Source organism: Sinocyclocheilus rhinocerous, unplaced genomic scaffold, assembly GCF_001515625.1.
Source record: "Sinocyclocheilus rhinocerous isolate Xijiao unplaced genomic scaffold, SAMN03320098_v1.1 scaffold1648, whole genome shotgun sequence".
Classification (NCBI taxonomy): Eukaryota; Metazoa; Chordata; class Actinopteri; order Cypriniformes; family Cyprinidae; genus Sinocyclocheilus; species Sinocyclocheilus rhinocerous.
The window spans coordinates 109,713-128,412 of NW_015647958.1; the positions used below are offsets into that span (position 1 = coordinate 109,713).

The following is an 18,700-nucleotide window of genomic DNA, read 5'->3' on the forward strand; positions in this document are numbered from 1 at the left end:
TTTTAAACTGGTTTCCACTCCCACATCAGCCATTGGTTGGCCAAACTGATAGCCCCGCCCCCAACGTCATGCCATTGGTTGTGCTGGAGGGATGCTAAAATAAACAGAGGAATGCTGTTATGGTACCACAAAGACAGTGTTCATGATTTTTACAAAAGCATCCTATCAGTTTTCATTGCATATAAAGCTGGGATTTTACATATTTTACCTTAAAATAAAGCTGAATATTCATAAAAAAAAAGATTAACACAAAAGATCTCAAACAGGATATCAATACAAACAGACTTTAATTTAATCACAATGTTACAGAAGTCAGCATGTACACAAAATAGAAAACTCTATACACTTGTCATGTAACAAGCTGGACACCTGCTTTTAAAATACCCGAATTTGATAAACATGAAATCTTTCCCAAAATTATGCACTTTTTAATGTCAAACATTACATTACAGCCAAGCACTGAGAAATTAACTGTATTTGGGTGAGAGGGTCTGATTTGCGTAGAATTTTTCTTCCAAGAACAACCTAAAAACTAGTAATACTGTATACAAAGAAGAAGATGGACCAAAAGCAACCAACAGTAGAGGGTGAATCATTTAAATCACTTGACGTCCCATTCACACAATTTGCCTTTTTTAAATACATCTTCATACCTTTCTTTGCTTAATCTGAAAAAGGTTTTCATCGGAAGGATACATGGAAGAATCTTTTGCAGCTTTTCGTTCTCTCTTTTGCCACTTCCTCTCCTTCTTTTTCGATAGTTTGTCCTTTTTATTGTTCTTTTCCATTCCAAAAGGCTTATTCGGCTTCACATTGGCTTTCCGTGGTGATGAAACGTCTCTGGTCTTGTGAGGGCTCTTTTTGTAACCTCTAGGAATGTCTGCATCTTCATCTAAAACAATTTCAGATTGTGTTTTCTTTTTCTTCTTTTTGGCTTCATTCTGGCTTTGCTCTTGCGGTTTCAACTTGCTCTTAGGGGTGTGTTTGCCGTGGTTTCCTGGCGTTTCTGAGTTCTGCTTGACGTTGAAGTATGTGTGTCTGGGTGTGTGCGCGATGCGTCTCTTCGGCGTGTTCTGGTTGTTGGTGTGAGTGTTGTATGGGTATGGAGACTGTTTGTGGCTGGTTTTTTGTTTCTTCCTGGGCGGTTGGGGGGTATTTGTAATGACAGCTCTGTCAGGTGAAATCAATCCGGCTTGCTTAAGTTCTGAAAGAGACACGTGTCATTAAATCTTTAGGTTTCTAGTATGATCAGCTTTTATCAATACAACTTGTCAGAAACAGTCTAACAAACCTCTGGCCTGCTTTTTAACTCGAATTTCCCGGTAATGGATGTCATTCTTTGTGTCGTAACGGGAAATAAATGGCAGGGTGGGATATGTCCCATTATACATTCTCTTCTCGGTGCATTCCTGCAGAAAACACACACTTTAACATCTCAAATCATGGACATCAGTGAAGGCACATCTGTCTTTCACAATCTCTTTTATGTCCACCAAAGCTGCATATATTTGACCCAAAATACATTAAAAACTGTAATATTGTGAAAAGTTATTAATTATTTTCCATTTTAATGCTTATATTTAAAATGTAATATCAGGGTTCCCACTCTTTCATGAACACCAGATTCAAGGACTTTTTAAAGCACTATTTATTTAATTTCAAGCACCTATCAAATTCACACCCCAGCATATGTAGCATCATGAAAGACCTCTTACAGTACTTAACATTTCACTTACACTTAACATTTACATTAAAAATGTCAGAGTAATGAGCAATTATATTTATAAGCTTTTTAAAATGTCTAATTAAAACAACAGAATAAAATCAAGTAGAATAAGAATAAAGTTACCAATCAAATAAAACCAGTATTAAAAAAAATTATTTGTACCACAGAGGTGGCACAGAAGAACACAAAAGTGGCTTGTAGGTGTATTTTCAGATGTTTAATGAAGCTCCGAGGTGGCATGAGTGGAATTAAATTCATAAATTCATGCTGAGGTTAATATTTTAAATATAAAATTTTGAATATAGAAATATTAAACGAATTAAATAACAGAAAAGATCCTTTAAAAATGAAAGTAAAACGTCTCTCGTATGGGTATGATACTATTAATAATACCCATTTGTGAGATATGCTACATCTCTCTGTTCATGCAGTGTGGGGTGAATCTACAATGGTGACAATGGTGTTGTTTACAAAAAAATTAATAAAAACCAGATACTATACACAAGCTCTCTGCATAGAGTGTATGCCAGGGTTCCCACTCTTTCATGAACACCAGATTCAAGGACTTTTTAAAGCACTATTTATTTAATTTCAAGCACCTATCAAATTCACACCCCAGCATATGTAGCATCATGAAAGACCTCTTACAGTACTTAACATTTCACTTACACTTAACATTTACATTAAAAATGTCAGAGTAATGAGGTTTTGAAAGTGTAGGTTTCATAAATTTAGACCACTTTGAGCAGAATTTAATTAAATCCATTGAAGTCAATGGAGTTCACACTGGTAAGATTTGTTTAAAAACGCACGTTCATTCATAAACAAAACACCACTGTGTTTGCTTGGAAATGCCCAGCAGCTCAGCTGTAACTTTGTTTGAAACTATTTTCGTTGATGAAATAGAGCAAACTCAGGCAATAGTGTTGTAGTCAGACAATGCAAGTCACTTAATATTAATTTCTTGTTTAATGAACTGTTGTATTAAATCAATATCACATTTGCAAACTCCCTTAATAATCATTAAAAGCTGTCACTCACTCATCGCGATCTCACAAAGTTCCATTATAATCGACGAAGCTCCCTACACTGCACAATGAATCTCTTATTTACACCCTGTCAACACTTTGTTTGCAATAATGAGAGGATTCGTGAGATTGCAGAACTCAGCACTGAACAAAACTCAGGTGTTTGAGCAGTGAGTGGATTCTGATTAACATTGTGTTCAAGGAATCAACAGATTTGTCTGTGATACATTACTCAACGCAGCAAAAACACATTGTAAATAAGTCAGAAACCTTTGAAGCTCCCCTGAGCGCAAACACAAATATGCTGATCGGGTCAGTCGCACTGGTGCTCCTAAATATTTTTTTTCAAAGTTGCACGCAGTAATTTTCATTCGCAAATGCACTGCTTCTCCATAGGTTCATGCAGGGCTGCGCATCAGCTCACACGATAAGTTTTTTTCTCACGCTACCCTATCTCAACCCCCAATCATTAGCGCAGTTTGGTTTTGTCTTTGACAGCGCATATAGGACAAGTTTTGAAATAGCACCATTCTACTAAACAAAATTTATTTCAAATTTAATTCAAGCACTTTCATGGACTTATATTTGTTTTCAAGTACTTTCCAGGCCTTGAATCCATGCGTCTGATATTCAAGTACTTTCAAGAAGCGTGGGAACCCTGAATATATTCCTGTAATGTCGAAGCTAAATTTTCAGCAGTCATTCCTCCAGTTCAATGATACTTCAGAAATCATTCTAAAATGCTGAATATGGTTGTACTGCTTAATATTTTTGTGGAAACTGAGATTTTTTTCAATTGGTTTTTGATAAATAGATAGCTCAAACGAACAGCAGTTGTTTTTAAATAGTTTTCTTTGTAACAATGTAAAATTCTTTACTGTCACTTTTAAAGAACTTCAAGCATCCTTGCTGAATATAAGTATACCAAAATATGTAAAAAAAAATTCAAACCTTCTGAATGGTAGTGTATATAGCTGTGCTTCATTTACAGTGTTGTGCATGAATATAAAATAATGGCAAAAAGATTTGTACACTGAGAATAAGATTTGTGAAAAATCTGACTGAAGTGTTTCTGAGTTTCCTAATTTCGTACAATTTGTTTTGTTTGAAGTGACAAGGATCAACATAGAGGTCAAAGAGGGATTCTTATTTTTTTAGTGTGTGTGTGGAAATGTGGTATTGAAAATATTTTTCTGTTTCGTTGTTGCGGTTGTTATCCATTGTGGAAAGCAACCAGCTATGTGACACCTTTGGACGAGGCTGATCCACTTACATGGCCGAAGTGTCCTTTCTTAGAGCAGTTGTAACAGTAGGCAGGTTTCCTGCAGGCCTCTGGATCACTGGCTTTGCAGAGGGGTCCATTAGTGGTCTACAAAGAAACAAAAAGACATGGATTTAGAAAGGAGACTGATTACCAACTTCTACACTACTAACATGGCAAAGTCTGTCTGCCTCCTTTAAGAACAGAAATACAGCAATATAAAATCTTATATTTAAATTCTGTAAAAAGAAAAATAGTGAAACAGTTCCTTCATTAACACTGATATTTTAAGGCCCCCTAGCCCTATTTATGTTTTGAAAACTTATTTGAATCTACAGGTGTGCTTGATTTCCTTAAATTAAAAAAAAAAGTAAAAGAAAAAGGATTTTAATTTTCAGGATTACAGACATTTTAGGAGCTGAATGTTCTTCGGGTCTCCAAATTTTTTTTAAGCAATGAATTTACATGATTTTTTCGGTAGTTTGCGACTTAAAGAACATTTTTTTAAAACTATTTGACACAATTTCAACCCAATAAAATGTTTTACAGACTGGCATAATTATAAAATATATGCTCATTACAACTTTAATACAACTTTAAGAACAATCACATTTTTAATAGGTTACCTTGTATATTTTATTCAAAGAAAACAGGGGATAGATTTAAAAAGATTGTTCATTTAAATCATCTTGAGGCCCGCTTGAAAGATTGAGGAGCCCTAGTGGGCCCTGGCCCCCTAGCTGAGAATCATTCATTCAAAGGGATAATTGCCCTAAAAATGTCCATTCTGTCATTATTTACAGTCGAACCAAAATTTATTCAGACACCTTCAACATTTCTCACATTATCACAGTTTATTCACTATAGTGTAGAAAGTGGCAATAAAATATAACAAGAACTCAGATTTAAACTGTGTCAGAACAAATTCATCTTGATAATGTCAGATAACTTTGATAGAAAGGTAATGAATTAGGTTGAATAGCTGTCAGCTGTTAAATTTGAGTACACAATTAGATAATACCAATTTAGGTCAACCAATTACCAAGCATTGCTTAATTTTGTTCAGTCTGGGGTGTACAAATGTTTGCATTAGCAATTAAAGAAAAAAACTTAAGCAAAACATGGTCAGGTCAAAGTGTCTGAATAATTTTTGGTCCCAAATTTTTATAAATTTTACTGGTAGTCCACTGTATGAAGAATTTTTGGGTATAATATGTCACAGTTTACTTTATTTTGCTATCCTCACTTACATAAATGAACTATAGTGTCCTGAACCCACTAGTAAAAAGATATCAAAAATGATATCTGGTGTCTGAATAATTTTTGGTTTGACTCTACTCACACTTCTGCATTGCATAACCATACAAGTTTTTATCTTCTGTGGACCACAAAAGGAGAATTTTAACAGAATGTTGCTGCTGCTCTTTTTCAACAATGGACTATTATCATGCGTCTTTAATGTGCATTTTTGTCAGTTTTTGACAGTCCCTGGTCCACTTTTATAGTGCAAAAAAAGAGCAGCTTTGACAATCTACTAAACATCTTGTAGCAGGCTGTACTCGTAACAGTAAAGGTGGATATGTCCAATTGTAGCAGAAGCATCTACTGTGTGACAAGTTAAAGCAGTAAGGTCAAGAAACCTCCAATTAGGGTGACATGAATCCGGGCGCAACCAGTACCAGAACACTCTCTAAACACCACAAAAATACAACTCCGCTTATGTCAAGTGTGTGAAAGCACCTCGGTTCCTCAGCTGTGCCCTTTGTGTGCGCGTATGTCTGCCGACTACCTGCGTTATTTTCCTCGACTTCACTCAATTCCTTTCACTCCGTTCTGTTATTATAAACCTCACTTACATTTCCCATCTCACTAGTGAATGATGACCCCCATTCACACTCTCTTTCTCCCATCATCCACTCTGTCTCCTCCTCCCACTCTTTCTCACAGACATTCATATAATCTGTATATTTTTCTTTTCTTTGAGGTGATATAAGGGAGTGATTACAGAGGGTATCAATAAATCCCAGTAATGCGATGGTGATAAGGCTGCCTTTGGAGTGCGTGTATGTGTGTGTGTGTTTCTCCATCTGGTCCCGGGGAGCCCAAAGGCGTTTCACGCTCCATCGCCCTCCGTAAATACAGCACGATAAAGAGGGTAAGCCGACTGGTGCGAGCGTGTTTGCGTGCGTGTGTGTGCGTGGCCGAAAACTACACACATATTGTCTTTTAATGTGTCCTCAAGGGGGCGTCGAGACATACACACACTCATATACGTGCGTTTTCAATAAGCCGGGACACACGCGGTCCCACCACGTCATATTTTAAACATATTTTCCTCCGTTCCACACACTCTCTCTCTTTCTTTCTGTCCGTTTTCCGCTTGAGTGGTTAAAGGGTGGAGGGGTGAATGCTATTAGAACCGTTGGTCATTATCAGCTCAGCACTGGCGACTGCTCCATCTCCATCACAAAGACACCACCAGTTACCCCCCAGACGCCCACCCTTCTCTCTCTCCGTCAGTCACTCACTCTTTCTAGCCCCCCAAACTCAATGCAAGGTTTGCCATCCACTGTCGTTTATTAGTGATACTTGATAATCAAGTTAATACAGAGGTTACGGATTTGAACAAGTGTATTGAACTTCAGTGCAACTTGTGCTATGGACACAAGTGACACCAAATCATTCAGCTTGTTGAGGAGAGATATGCCGTTACTTTTCCAAGTGATTGCCTGGTGGACGCTAAAATGAGTGAAAAAATCCCATACACACTGAAGGAGGGATCTAAGTCATATCTAAGAACTTGAATATCATAGAGAAACTTGTATGCTCTTTCGACTTGGGCGACTAAGCTAGAATCTACAAACCACCCAAGAAACCACCTAGTAACTTGGGATGAGAATTTATGGTCCCACTTTATATTAGGTGGCCTTATCTACTTATCTACTATGTACTTACATCAAAAAATAAGTACAATGTACTTATTGTGTTCATGTTGTATTGCAAAACACTTTTGCTGCTAATGAGGTGGGATATGGGTATGGTTAGGGACAGGTTTGGTGGTATGGGTAGGTTTAAGAGTGGGTTCAGTTGTAAGAGATTGGTCAACAGTGTAATTCTAAATGTAATTACAGAAATGAATTACAAATGTAATTACATGCAGGTATTTTTAAAATATAAGTACAATGTAAAAACATGCATGTACAAAATAAGTGCACTGTATCAACAGATTTATTAAAACGTAAGTATATAATAGTTAAGGCCACCTTAAAAAAATTTAATAAAATAAAATAAATAATATTTAAAAATTAGAATCGATAATTAGTCCTTAAGCAAACATAATAGTATACAGTTCACTATAATTTTGCGTTATACAAGACAAAATTTATGACTTGTGGTTCAGAGAGTCACAATCATCTCCTAATGATTCAGTGAGTGAATCACTGTTGTTAGACTGGTTCAAACAGATCTCTGATGAAATCCAGAGTCTTTACAACTGATTCATTAAAATGAAACCGCTCATACGAGTCATTTGTTTGCAACCTAGACCATACTGGTTTGGTCTGGATCATACTGATCTTTTGGCTTTTGACTCAAAAGATTAATTGTTTGTATTATTTTGCAGCTTCTCTCCTATCATTATCAATTCAGACTGAATTTACAACTAAGCTAAAACTGATTTTTCCTGCAGACTCAGGACATGCTGTCTAAGTATTTTAGTATGATGTTCCATCCACATCTGTGGAAGAATGCAGACACTTAAAAACAGTTAAGAGAAGATCCGGTTCTCCATTCCCAGTCCCACTAACAACTACACATCAATGTGCTAAAAACCACTGACAACCACTTACTATAGCAATCACATAACGTAACAACTGTAGCACTCATATTTTCCTCAGAAAACGTAAAATTTCTTCATTTGGCCTCCATTTATTTCCAAAACTTCCCTTTCTCCTTCTGTATTTCTAATGCTCCTTTCTTCTTACTACCTCAGAATCTTTCTGTGGTTCATTCGTCACTTTGTCCTTTAACCTCTGTCTCTTTCCTCATCTCTACTGTACCTTCCCCCATCTATCCATCTATTTTTCTTTTTCTGCACTTTTTCATTCTTGCTGATATCTCATGCAAATTGGTGTGTTAGAAGACCCTCCCTCCATCGCACATACGCTGTGCCCCCCTCCCTGACCTTGAGCTCCTGTTATCACACTCGTGCTCGAACGTCGTGGAAAAGGGAGGAAGACTGACAGGGGGAACAAAAAAAAAGACGACAGAGCGACCCCTCCTTCATCCGATCCTCTGTGCATAAGAGCTGCTCTGTGGCACTATTAATTACCTCTCTTTAGTGTGTGTGTATCACCTCTATCCGAAAGGATTATCGGGGCAGAGGGTGGCCTCTGATATGTTTGTGTTTCAGGGCCAAGAGTCACAGAGCATATTTTTTCTCAGACACACACACACACACACTCATATGACCTTGTGCAAAAAAGCATTTATAGACACACGTCACATCACAGTAGAGTCAGCTGTCTTAACCGCGGCTTGTGTTCTGCATCATTACTGTCTGTCACGCGACTCGGTTCCCCTTTCGGGCTTGAACTGATGGTAAAACTAATGACATTATTTACTGTCTTTACATTTATTTTGAAAGATGAAGCTCGCAATTATGGTAAGGGGCGTTACATTTCCGACGAGTACTTGCGGTGTTCGGCCAATCACAATGCACTGGGTCAGCTGGCCAATCAGAGCAGACTGCGCTTGTCGGAAGGAGGGACTTTGTAGAAAACGAAGCGTTTGAGAGAGGCGGGGCATATAGGACCTACAATAATGTACAGTATTTGAAAAATAATGTGTTTTTTGAACATTAAAGCATGTCAACATATTCTGTTACACCAAATACACCAAATAATGATCTTTAAAAAAGCATCATATGACCCCTTTAACAACAAGCAACCAAAACTAAATGTATAATAAACTACAACTACAAAACAGTATGACCCATTCAGGCTGATTTACAAACCAGTTGCAAACATGATAGGTGGGCATTACTGCATCGAGTAATAAGCCAATCATAGTGCTACGGAGGCACTCTCACATGACTTCTCGACTATTTCTCCCCTCACGTTCACAACATGCTTCAGGGCTTCCATGAGAACATAATGTGCTCCAGGGAGGCCAAAGAGACACTGCCTCTCTCTGAAAGCTCATCTGCTGGTGTTGCTTTTGGAGAGCGTTGATTTACAAAGATGTGCTTTACACAGTATTTCTTCTCATATTTCGTAATATTTCTCATTTTATTACTGTAGATTATTTTCTCATCCAATGTTTTTAAGAGACACCACCTCTCTTCCCTCCTGAAAGACGTTTATGCAAACAAAACCCACAGATTTACACACACACATGCACACTGCATCCTGGCAACAGTACTTCACACCTTGGCTACAGGCGGACACAACCTTAATCCTTAAACCCACATCAAACTCAAACTGTTTCCAGTGTAATCACAATTCAAACATGCACACACAGAGTCAACAGTCTTTGTGTGCTTGGTGGATTAGGGAGAGGTGGGAGATTTGGGGTGCATTTTGCATACGTAATAGAAAACTCTAGAGAACCCCCCAGAACGACAGGAAAGGGGTAGGGGTAAAGAGAAATCATTTAAAGACATTCACCATTTTCATCCAGACATGCAATATATGACGTTCCACCAAAATCACATCACTCATTAAGAAACCATAATTTACCTACAATATGCCTCTTTAGAGAGAGCGAAAGGGAGCGAGGTAGAGAGAGAGAGAGAGAGGAAGATGAACAGAAGCAGATCCAGGTTTAATATGCAATCTTCTGGATAAATCTATCTATAGACATGTAGTGCCTCATAGTGTATAACCTCCAATATCCCAATATCCAACTTGCAACAGCTTATATAAAATGTACATGTCATGACATGCACTGTCAAAATGAACACCACTGTATTATGGTTAAAAATGCACATCTAGTGTGGATTTATCTGCGTGGACATTTTTTATATCGTACAGAGGTGGCCTATATGAATATACACAGTACCACAATCGCTGGAAACAATGTATCATGGTCAAATGTTGATTGTTGATTCTCCTGCACAAGGGACAGAAAACAAGACGAGTTCTGATTGACATGACAGAGCTGCTGTAGCTCAGCGGAGCCTTTGCCAGGTCAACTGCTTTCCTGTGATGTGATTTACAAACAGAGCTTTGAACGGAGGTGTGGGGCGGTAGGTTTACACTGTGCCACTGCACATACCCAATGTATATGATAGTCCAATGACGGTTCACTCGCTAAATGTGGGACTTTTGTAGGCATTTTACTGATGTCAAGGAAGAAAGTGTTTCTGATAAGGTAAATCTTATTTTTACATTTACATTTATTTACTTTACGTTTGTGTGCAAAACCTGTGTAACCATTTTTCAGAAATCACAAATAAATCAAAATGGTCTTCCATTTTATTCTACTCAAACCACACACCTCCATGAAATATGCTAAACCAAATTTTTTTTTGTATAATATTATTAGAAATGGAGCAATTAGTCTTACTTTTTGACTATTTACATGGTCACACTTTATTTTAAGGTCCAATTCTTGCTATTAACAAAACTTTAACTATGACTTTTGCCTCAATAAACTTTAATTTGCTGCTTATTAATATTTAGTAAGGTAGTTGTTAAGTTTAGGTATTGGTAGGATTAGGGATGTAGAATATGGTCATGCAGAATATGTGCTTTATAATACTAATAAACAGCCAATAGATTAATAATAGACATGCTAATAAGCAACTAGTTAACAGTGAGAATTGGTCCCTATACTAAAGTGTTACCATTTACATTAACCTAATGCAAGTTATCTGGAATCTTACCATCCCTGTGCAATCTTAAAAACAGCTTCTTTACTGGCATTGATGGCTCCATAAAGAACATTCAGCATCCAATATAACCTTTCTAGTGGAAAAATGTTCTTTTGATTATGGAAATGTCCTTTACACTATGAAAAACACTGCTATTTTAATAGCTGTCCACTGAAAGGTTCTTTGGGAAACTCAAAATGGTTCTTCTATGCCATTGCTGTGAAACCCTTTTTCCTGACCTTTATATTTAAGAGCGTGTAGTAACGCCATGTCAACACACCTGATAACTTCATCTATTTTCATGTTTGTTCCATGCAAAATATTCCATAAATGAAAAGATGCAAAGAAATGCTATAAAGGACGCCCTAACCCATTTCTGGTCTCAGCTGCAGACCGTTTACTCTTCTGTCTTTCTCAGTAGCTCAGTAAGAAGTGTGTGTATGCGAAGGGCCGAGACAGGCTAACAGATAAACATTTTTCTATTTTCATGCCAGCTCCCCTTGCTTTTGTAATTCAAATGCAGACACAGGAAACTGGCAGCCAGAAGGCACACACACACTCTTACACGGATGTGCAGCCATACACACACATCTTGTAATGCTATCGACCCCTGGCCTCTCATGCAATGCCACACACACTGGTCTCTCTGTGCCTGCCTTCCAACTGATAACCAGAAGCCATCCTCCAAACCAGCGGAGGAGTGAACGACTGTGTGCGGGTTTGTGAGTTTAAGAGAGTGACAGAAATGGAGGAAAAAAAAAAAAAAGGCAGAAGACCTGTGTTTGAATCATTGATCGGAATGTATGCTTCTAAAAAGGTCATAATATCATGATTAATCAAATTTTCCTGGGGTGATTCTCACTAAACTGGTCAAGAATTTTTAAAAATATATTTCACTCACAAAATCAAAAGAAAGAAAAGAAGAAATTTTATTTTGCTTTAAAAAAATAAATAGGATCGATATGATTTTTGCATCAATGCATTGTCATATATACTCCCACCTCTTCTTCTCCCAATATTACCAGTTGCATTTTCACTTTCCTGTCTGATAAACAGAAAAAAGCTCTTCATCTCACAGCTGGAATAAAATAATCAGTTTATAAACAAAGCCCGAACAATGTCTTCTGCTTAAATGAATACCTGAGTTTCAAAGAGCATGACATATGACTCAGAAAAAACAAGACATAACAAGAAAGAAAAAAATATTTGCTTAAAGCCGCACAAAGAGATGGTATGACAAAGCGAAAACAACACAATACTGCTACAAGCCCAAATAACAAACATCTACTAAAGCATTTTGAGGTTTTTCCTCCAGGTGGCGACAGCACACAACATTCACACAGCATGACAACACCTAAAAAAAATCACAATGGTCACAGTTCATCAACAGAAAAGCAACATACAAATAAAATAAAAAATACGAAATATTTATATAAACATTTTTCTGAAAGAAAATATTCAGCAAGGATGCATTAAATTGCTCAAAAATTGACAGTAAAGACTACATTGTTACAAAAGGTTTATATTTCAAATAAATGCTGATCTTTTGAACTAGCCTATGTTATTTATTAAAGAATCCTGAAATAACGTATCATGGTTTCCACAAAAATAGTGAGTTTTTAACATTGATGTCAATAAGAATTGTTTCTTGCGCACCAAATCAGCATATTAGAATGATTTCTGAAGAATCACATGACACTGAAGACTTGAAGTAATGACCGCTGAAAATTCAGTTTTGCAATTACAGGAGTAAATTACATTTTAAAATATACTAAAATAGAAAACAGTTATTTGACTCAACTGAAACTCTTCTTGCCCTAAACTCTGATGTCTTGTGCTGACAGATCCACACATGAATCACACTCTTAAAAAGGTCAGCAGCATAACACCAGTGTGAGAAAGAACAGCTTTATCCAAGTGCTGTGCTTTGACATTTTCACTGAACTGTTCCCACGGGAGTTTAATCGATATAAACTGTGTCAGACGCTTCTCTCTGTCTCATGGACAGAGCACCTCTTCACTATATGAGAGAAGAGATCATTACATTCACAAATGTCTACCTGGCAACCAATGAAAACGTACTATTGATTTATAATCATTACAGATAAAGATTTACAATTACATTTTTACATTTATACCTTAAGTTGCTAAATGGCCCAAATCAAAAAATGCAACCCCCTCAAAACTCACTATGATATTCTGATTCCTTGATATGACTTGGGCCCTTTTTCAGTGCAAGCCTATTGGATTTCTTTTGTCCATTTTATACCAGGTAAAATCTTAAACGGGTCATATTATTAAATTGCAACAAGAAAGAAAAATAATTTTATTGCCTTAATTTATGAATCACTTTTCTTCTAAGAGGATTTTACAGTAATGTTTGTCCTTGAAGTACTGCTGTAGTACAACATCTATATCAGTAGATGGTGCCGTGTGTCTATCACACCAACATATATAAATGCATGTAGATATTTACAAACTATATATATTTGCTCCCCATTTAAACATTTGCACAGGATGATTCCAGACCTTTCTATCGCCCAATGGCATATAGGTGTAACTAAATGTACATCTATCTGCAAAATAAATTTACTAATTTTCCAGCTAACACTGAATTCATCATTAGGTTTTTGGACCATATTTGGCTTGGTCTTACTGAATAATATTCAGAAATGTTTATATTGACAGCAAAACCATTTCTCTTTATTGCTGACTTTCTTCGAAAAATCACTTGATCGCTTTGAAGCCGTATGTCCCTCATACATTTCACTTGTGCTAATGATTCAATTAATTTTCATTACAGTGCAAAGGATTACTAGGCTGATCAGTTTGAGGAAAGGAGGGATTTTAAAAAGAAGTTTTAAAAATGGTAATTGCTCACCAATATCCTCTTAAAAGGTTTGGAATCCGTATCCCCTTCAGACCCGTAATATCTGAACCAAAACATAAAAGCTCTGTAGCGCGTTGCTAAATGTACCTAGTCACCACAAAAATGTATCTAGTTGTGTGTGTATGTGTGTACAGAACATTCTTAAAACTGTATTTTAAAGATAATATTTGATTTACCTTGTTGAATAAGTTAAGTCCTTACAGACGTACAACAGTTGCGTTTGTCAAATGAAAATTTAACCAAAGAACAGCATAATCGCACCAAACATAAAATTTGGCCCAGACACCACATTTGCTTTATAAAACTTTCACTCTTTGCATAGCTTCTGTGAACACTCGCACTTCTTTCTGTCTGTCTCCTTTGGGTTTTGTGGCAAACTTAAGAGTAGAGTTGAGTGGTTGTTGTTAGTGAAGACAGGTGCAGGCTTCACCCCACCCCCCCCACACACACACACAGAGGCACACACAGAGGCACACACAGAGACACACACAGAGACACACACACACAGTAAAAAACAGACCCAGTAGAAAGGGACTGGTCTGACAGAATGCCTTTTCACACCTGACTGGGCCTAGCATAGGGCGACAGGCCACAGCTCCCAAAGCACAACACCCACACACTCACACACAGGGGTATCTGTACTGTATTTAACTTTGAGCCCTCTAGATTCCAGGACAGTTTAAAGGCCTTAAAGACCGTCTGTTGAGGGTGACTCAATTTAAGTACCTACACACATAAACAGAACCAGGGCAGGACCCAGAGGATGAAAGTAATGCACAAACAGATGGACTCAGCCCAGCAGAACCAAGTGGACCCGCAGGAAACCATCACATGCTATTTTACGCCATTATAAAGCCTACAGACTCAGGAAAGTCCACATATGTCATCCACGGAGGCGCAGGGCGCCGGACAGCAATTCACTGTGACAGCAAATGGTCTTTTAACCTAGATATAACTCTTCTTTTTGGGGGTGCGACAAAATAGTTACCACTGATTATAACAATGATTTTAATTACACTACTGTAAAATATTTAATACTGGATCTCTTTCAAACTGTGTAAATCGCCCTGCATTCTTTCTGCTTTCTTTCTTTCTTTTTCTTTCTTCAGTGCATCTCATCTTGTTTTTGATTTAAAATCAAGATTTTAAATTGGACATCACATGCACCAAAATTGTACCAACACAGTATCAAAACTGGGTTGCACTTTATTTTAAGGTGACGTTGTTACGGTCTAATATTACACAAATAATTATTATTTTTTAAATAATTAACTGCATGCACTTACTATAGGGTTAGTGTTAGGATTAGGGTTAGTTGCTGGTAATTATGTATAATTTATTATTTTTACTATAGTAAGTACATGTAACATTTAACTATGTTACCGATTATTTTATCTTACAAAAATTAAAATGTCAAAATATATTAAATATATTTCAGACATGCATTAATATTACCAAGCATAAGCCTGTCAACATAGAAAATTATCCACATGCTGAATATGAAAATTGATATTATATTATTTTAAACAATTATAGTAAACAACAGCAGCAGAAGCTAATATCCGAGCCTGTAAAACTAAATTAGACAATTTGTGTTTTATAATTATTATAATTAATATAATAATAATATAATAATAATAATAAATAATATAATTATTATTTTTTAATTATATTTTATTTTAGTGAATTACATTTTTTCTAAACTGTATTTATATACTTATTTTTCACTTTTTCCTTGCAGTCCACAACCTTAATAAGAATAAAACGGTGACCCACCAGAAACAATGGCATCAATTTACCACAGTTTTACTGTACAAACAATAACTGTAATAACTATGGTATTTTGGCAGAAACAACAGATACCATGACACGCTTTTCAAAGAGGGATAATAATAATAATAATAATATCCATTTCCTTCTTTGTGCCATGAACTTAATTGGTACAAACTCAGGAAACACTATTTTTATTCAACACTGAGGGAAGAAATCAAAAAGCTCAGAAACAGTGAAAGTGAGAAAGATTTTTTTTTAAAGACTTTTAACCCTCCAACGCAGCTCTTTAACAGCCCTAGAGGCTACATTTTCTTTTCATTCCACCTTTCTTTTTTCTCTGTCTCCAGTCTGCCACCCCGCACACCAGGCTAGCGCTAACGATCTGGCCTTTTCATTAGGAAGCCTAGCTAATTAGACTGTGTGTGTGTGTGACGGGTCGAGTGACTGCTCGGCGCAGCGCGATGCTGGCAGCCCATTTCATGCTTTATCACGTCTTTTAATTGACAAACAACCTGCTCTTTTCTCTTAGGCTGAGGTCTATATTCCAGGAGTCTGAGCGGATGTGTGTGTGTGTGTGTGCAGATGTTCCAGCGCGCCCCTTGACGTTTAGCTGTGTGTGTGACTGTCACATGCCTTCTCACCCTGGTGGATCTTTGGGGAGAAAATGCTCAGTGAGTTTGCCAATTAACCACTTTCAGATTGTTCTGTGACAAAACACATACACACAGATGCAAATGCTGAGTAAAGCACACAGCGACCCAATAGAACTCATGTAAACAAATGTTGTCTATTTAAAGAATCACAAATATTTCGGAGACATTTTTAAATTCATTGTATCAAGTGACTTTATACACTTCAACACAAGTCTAGTTTTTAAAGCAACCCTTTGTGGTGAATGAAAGCGGATTTCTCCTCTGCTCAGACACTCCGTCAGGAGTCCACCATTCATACATGTCCACACAAAGGCAAAACCAGCAGGACGCATGGAAGCCACAATGATGACTAATAGTGCTCATGATGAATCTGTGTGTTTATACATGTGAGGTTTTATTACACACAAATGAGTGTTGGCTTCACTCTATTATTTGAGATGTTTAACATGTAAGGTCACCTGGAATTCCCTCAGGCAGACTCTATATGAATTCACACATAACTTGTCCTCACATTTTATATGAGAAACACAGAAACACATGAAAGCTTACCGTAATGTGATACTGTCTCCAGATTTCTGGGCAAGCCTGTTGAGAACAGAAAAAAAGACAATGAGAAAACCCAATATTTACATGAAAGGGAAGTCTGGCAGTTCAAAAACACAAGAAAAAATAACCATACAAAGGTTTATGGTAATTTTTTTTTTAATCTAAGGAGTGCTTCAGACATCCATTAGGACATGAATTCGAGACATTCCCCTTTTCTTTTTAGCATTGTTTATTTTTGTTATTGATCTACTATATACTTCCAAGCTTTGTTTTTTTTATCTTTGATTAAATGTACTGCAGAAGCAAAAAGTGAAACCTTTTAGGGCCTAATTGGAAAAACTTCACATAAACTCTATTTATAAAAGTAAACCAGTTTATGAAAGTAAATTTGTAAATATAATATGAAATTGATAAGGCAGATGCACAAAATAAAAGAAGATGAGAGACGAGATGAGAAGAAGTGGAGATTAAATAAGATGAGAGAATGAGAGAAAAGACAGGACAATGAGAGAAGAGAAGAGAAGAGAAGAGAAGAGAAGAGAAGAGAAGAGAAAGGAAATGTAACAAAGAGAAGAGAAGAGAAGAGAAGAGAAGAGAAGAGAAGAGAAGAGAAGAGAAGAGAAGAGAAGAGAAGAGAAGAGAAGAGAAGAGAAGAGAAGAGAAGAGAAGAGAAGAGAAGAGAAGAGAAGAGAAGAGAAAGGAAATGTAACAGGGAAAAAGAAAAAGAAAAGAAAAATGTAACAGGAAAAATAAATAAATGAACTGAAAAAGAAAGGAGAATAGTAGGATAAGAAAGAGGTGCAGTGTTGACAGCTCAAGCCGCCTCAACAGACACTGAGCGAGGGTGCTGTGAGCTTCCTACATCTCTCTGAAAATTGAAAGTGCTGGGGGCACAGCAGCTGGACTCATTTATACAGTTAGCTTTTCATTTAACCCCACCTGAGAGCCAGGCAGAGGCTTCAGCACCCCCTGTAGGGTTTACCCTGCTGAGTGTATTGAAGGAAACATTCAAAATCGCTAAGAATCTGCTTTCCTTTCCCTCACTCGCTGTGACAAGATGATACAGCAGTGAAGCTATTAAAAACATTTCCATACTGCCAAATACCAAAGCTGTTGTTTTGAACTTCCAGACTTGTTTTATTATTATTATTAATTAAAGTGACTGCCCTTACGGTGTTGTTCTTTTTCTAAGGACAGTTTACTGCCTATTGGTTGTCTAAAACCATTGGAGCTTTGACAATATGACTACATTTTTATAAACTCAAATATAGGAGGTGCTATGATTGTGGGGAAATAAAAGTCTTTTGAACACTAAGGAACATCAGACAAATATTGAAGCCAATTTGAAGCAAGTTCACATTTTCACATCCAAATGAGCTTTGTGGCAAATTAAACACAAATAGTGTTTACAAGGGAACATGTTATCAGGGTGATTAGTGTTACAAAAAACGCCAAACATAGAAAAAAGGTTTTACAATAGTTCAAAGTAATAAAATAACGGTAAGAGTGAAACCATATAAGGAGAGAACATAAAAAAACAAACAGTCATGCAATAATTTTGAACTGAATATCTGAATATTTTTGAGGCTGAATATCTGTTCAGACTAAATTCAGTCATTTTCATACCCTAAACATGTAACAAATATGTAAATATGAAGAACTGAGGTCATTCATTATGAAGAAGTATGTTACAGTGAGCCAGAAACCGTAAAGTAAATGGCCTGATATTTGTTAACTCTCAGAGTTCATTAACGAACGCCACATAGCAGTTTTTGAGACTGCTGTAATTATAGATTATAAGCATAATTAAAAGTCATGTGTGGCGGCTGAAGAATTGTTTGTTCAGCTAACCAGTAAGATCAACTAGGGTCTGCATTCTATATTTACTTCTTATTCTAGATTCATAATCAATTAGAGATCTTAGAGGGATGATGGCCACTGTGATTTTT

The 18,700-nt window shown here is 36.7% G+C and overlaps 1 protein-coding gene across 1 annotated transcript in view; it reads right to left on the bottom strand.

Moving 5' to 3' along the window:
- zcchc7 (zinc finger, CCHC domain containing 7) overlaps window positions 1–18,700 on the bottom strand; it is a 50,991-nt gene continuing 32,291 nt past the window's right edge. The window contains exons 6-10 of the mRNA XM_016513926.1: window positions 16,755–16,790; window positions 4,028–4,123; window positions 1,292–1,409; window positions 654–1,204; window positions 1–94 (exon numbers count right to left, since the gene is read on the bottom strand). Of these exons, the coding sequence (XP_016369412.1) occupies window positions 26–94; window positions 654–1,204; window positions 1,292–1,409; window positions 4,028–4,123; window positions 16,755–16,790 (870 nt within the window). The 3' untranslated portion in view covers window positions 1–25. The remainder of the gene's footprint in view (window positions 95–653; window positions 1,205–1,291; window positions 1,410–4,027; window positions 4,124–16,754; window positions 16,791–18,700) is intronic.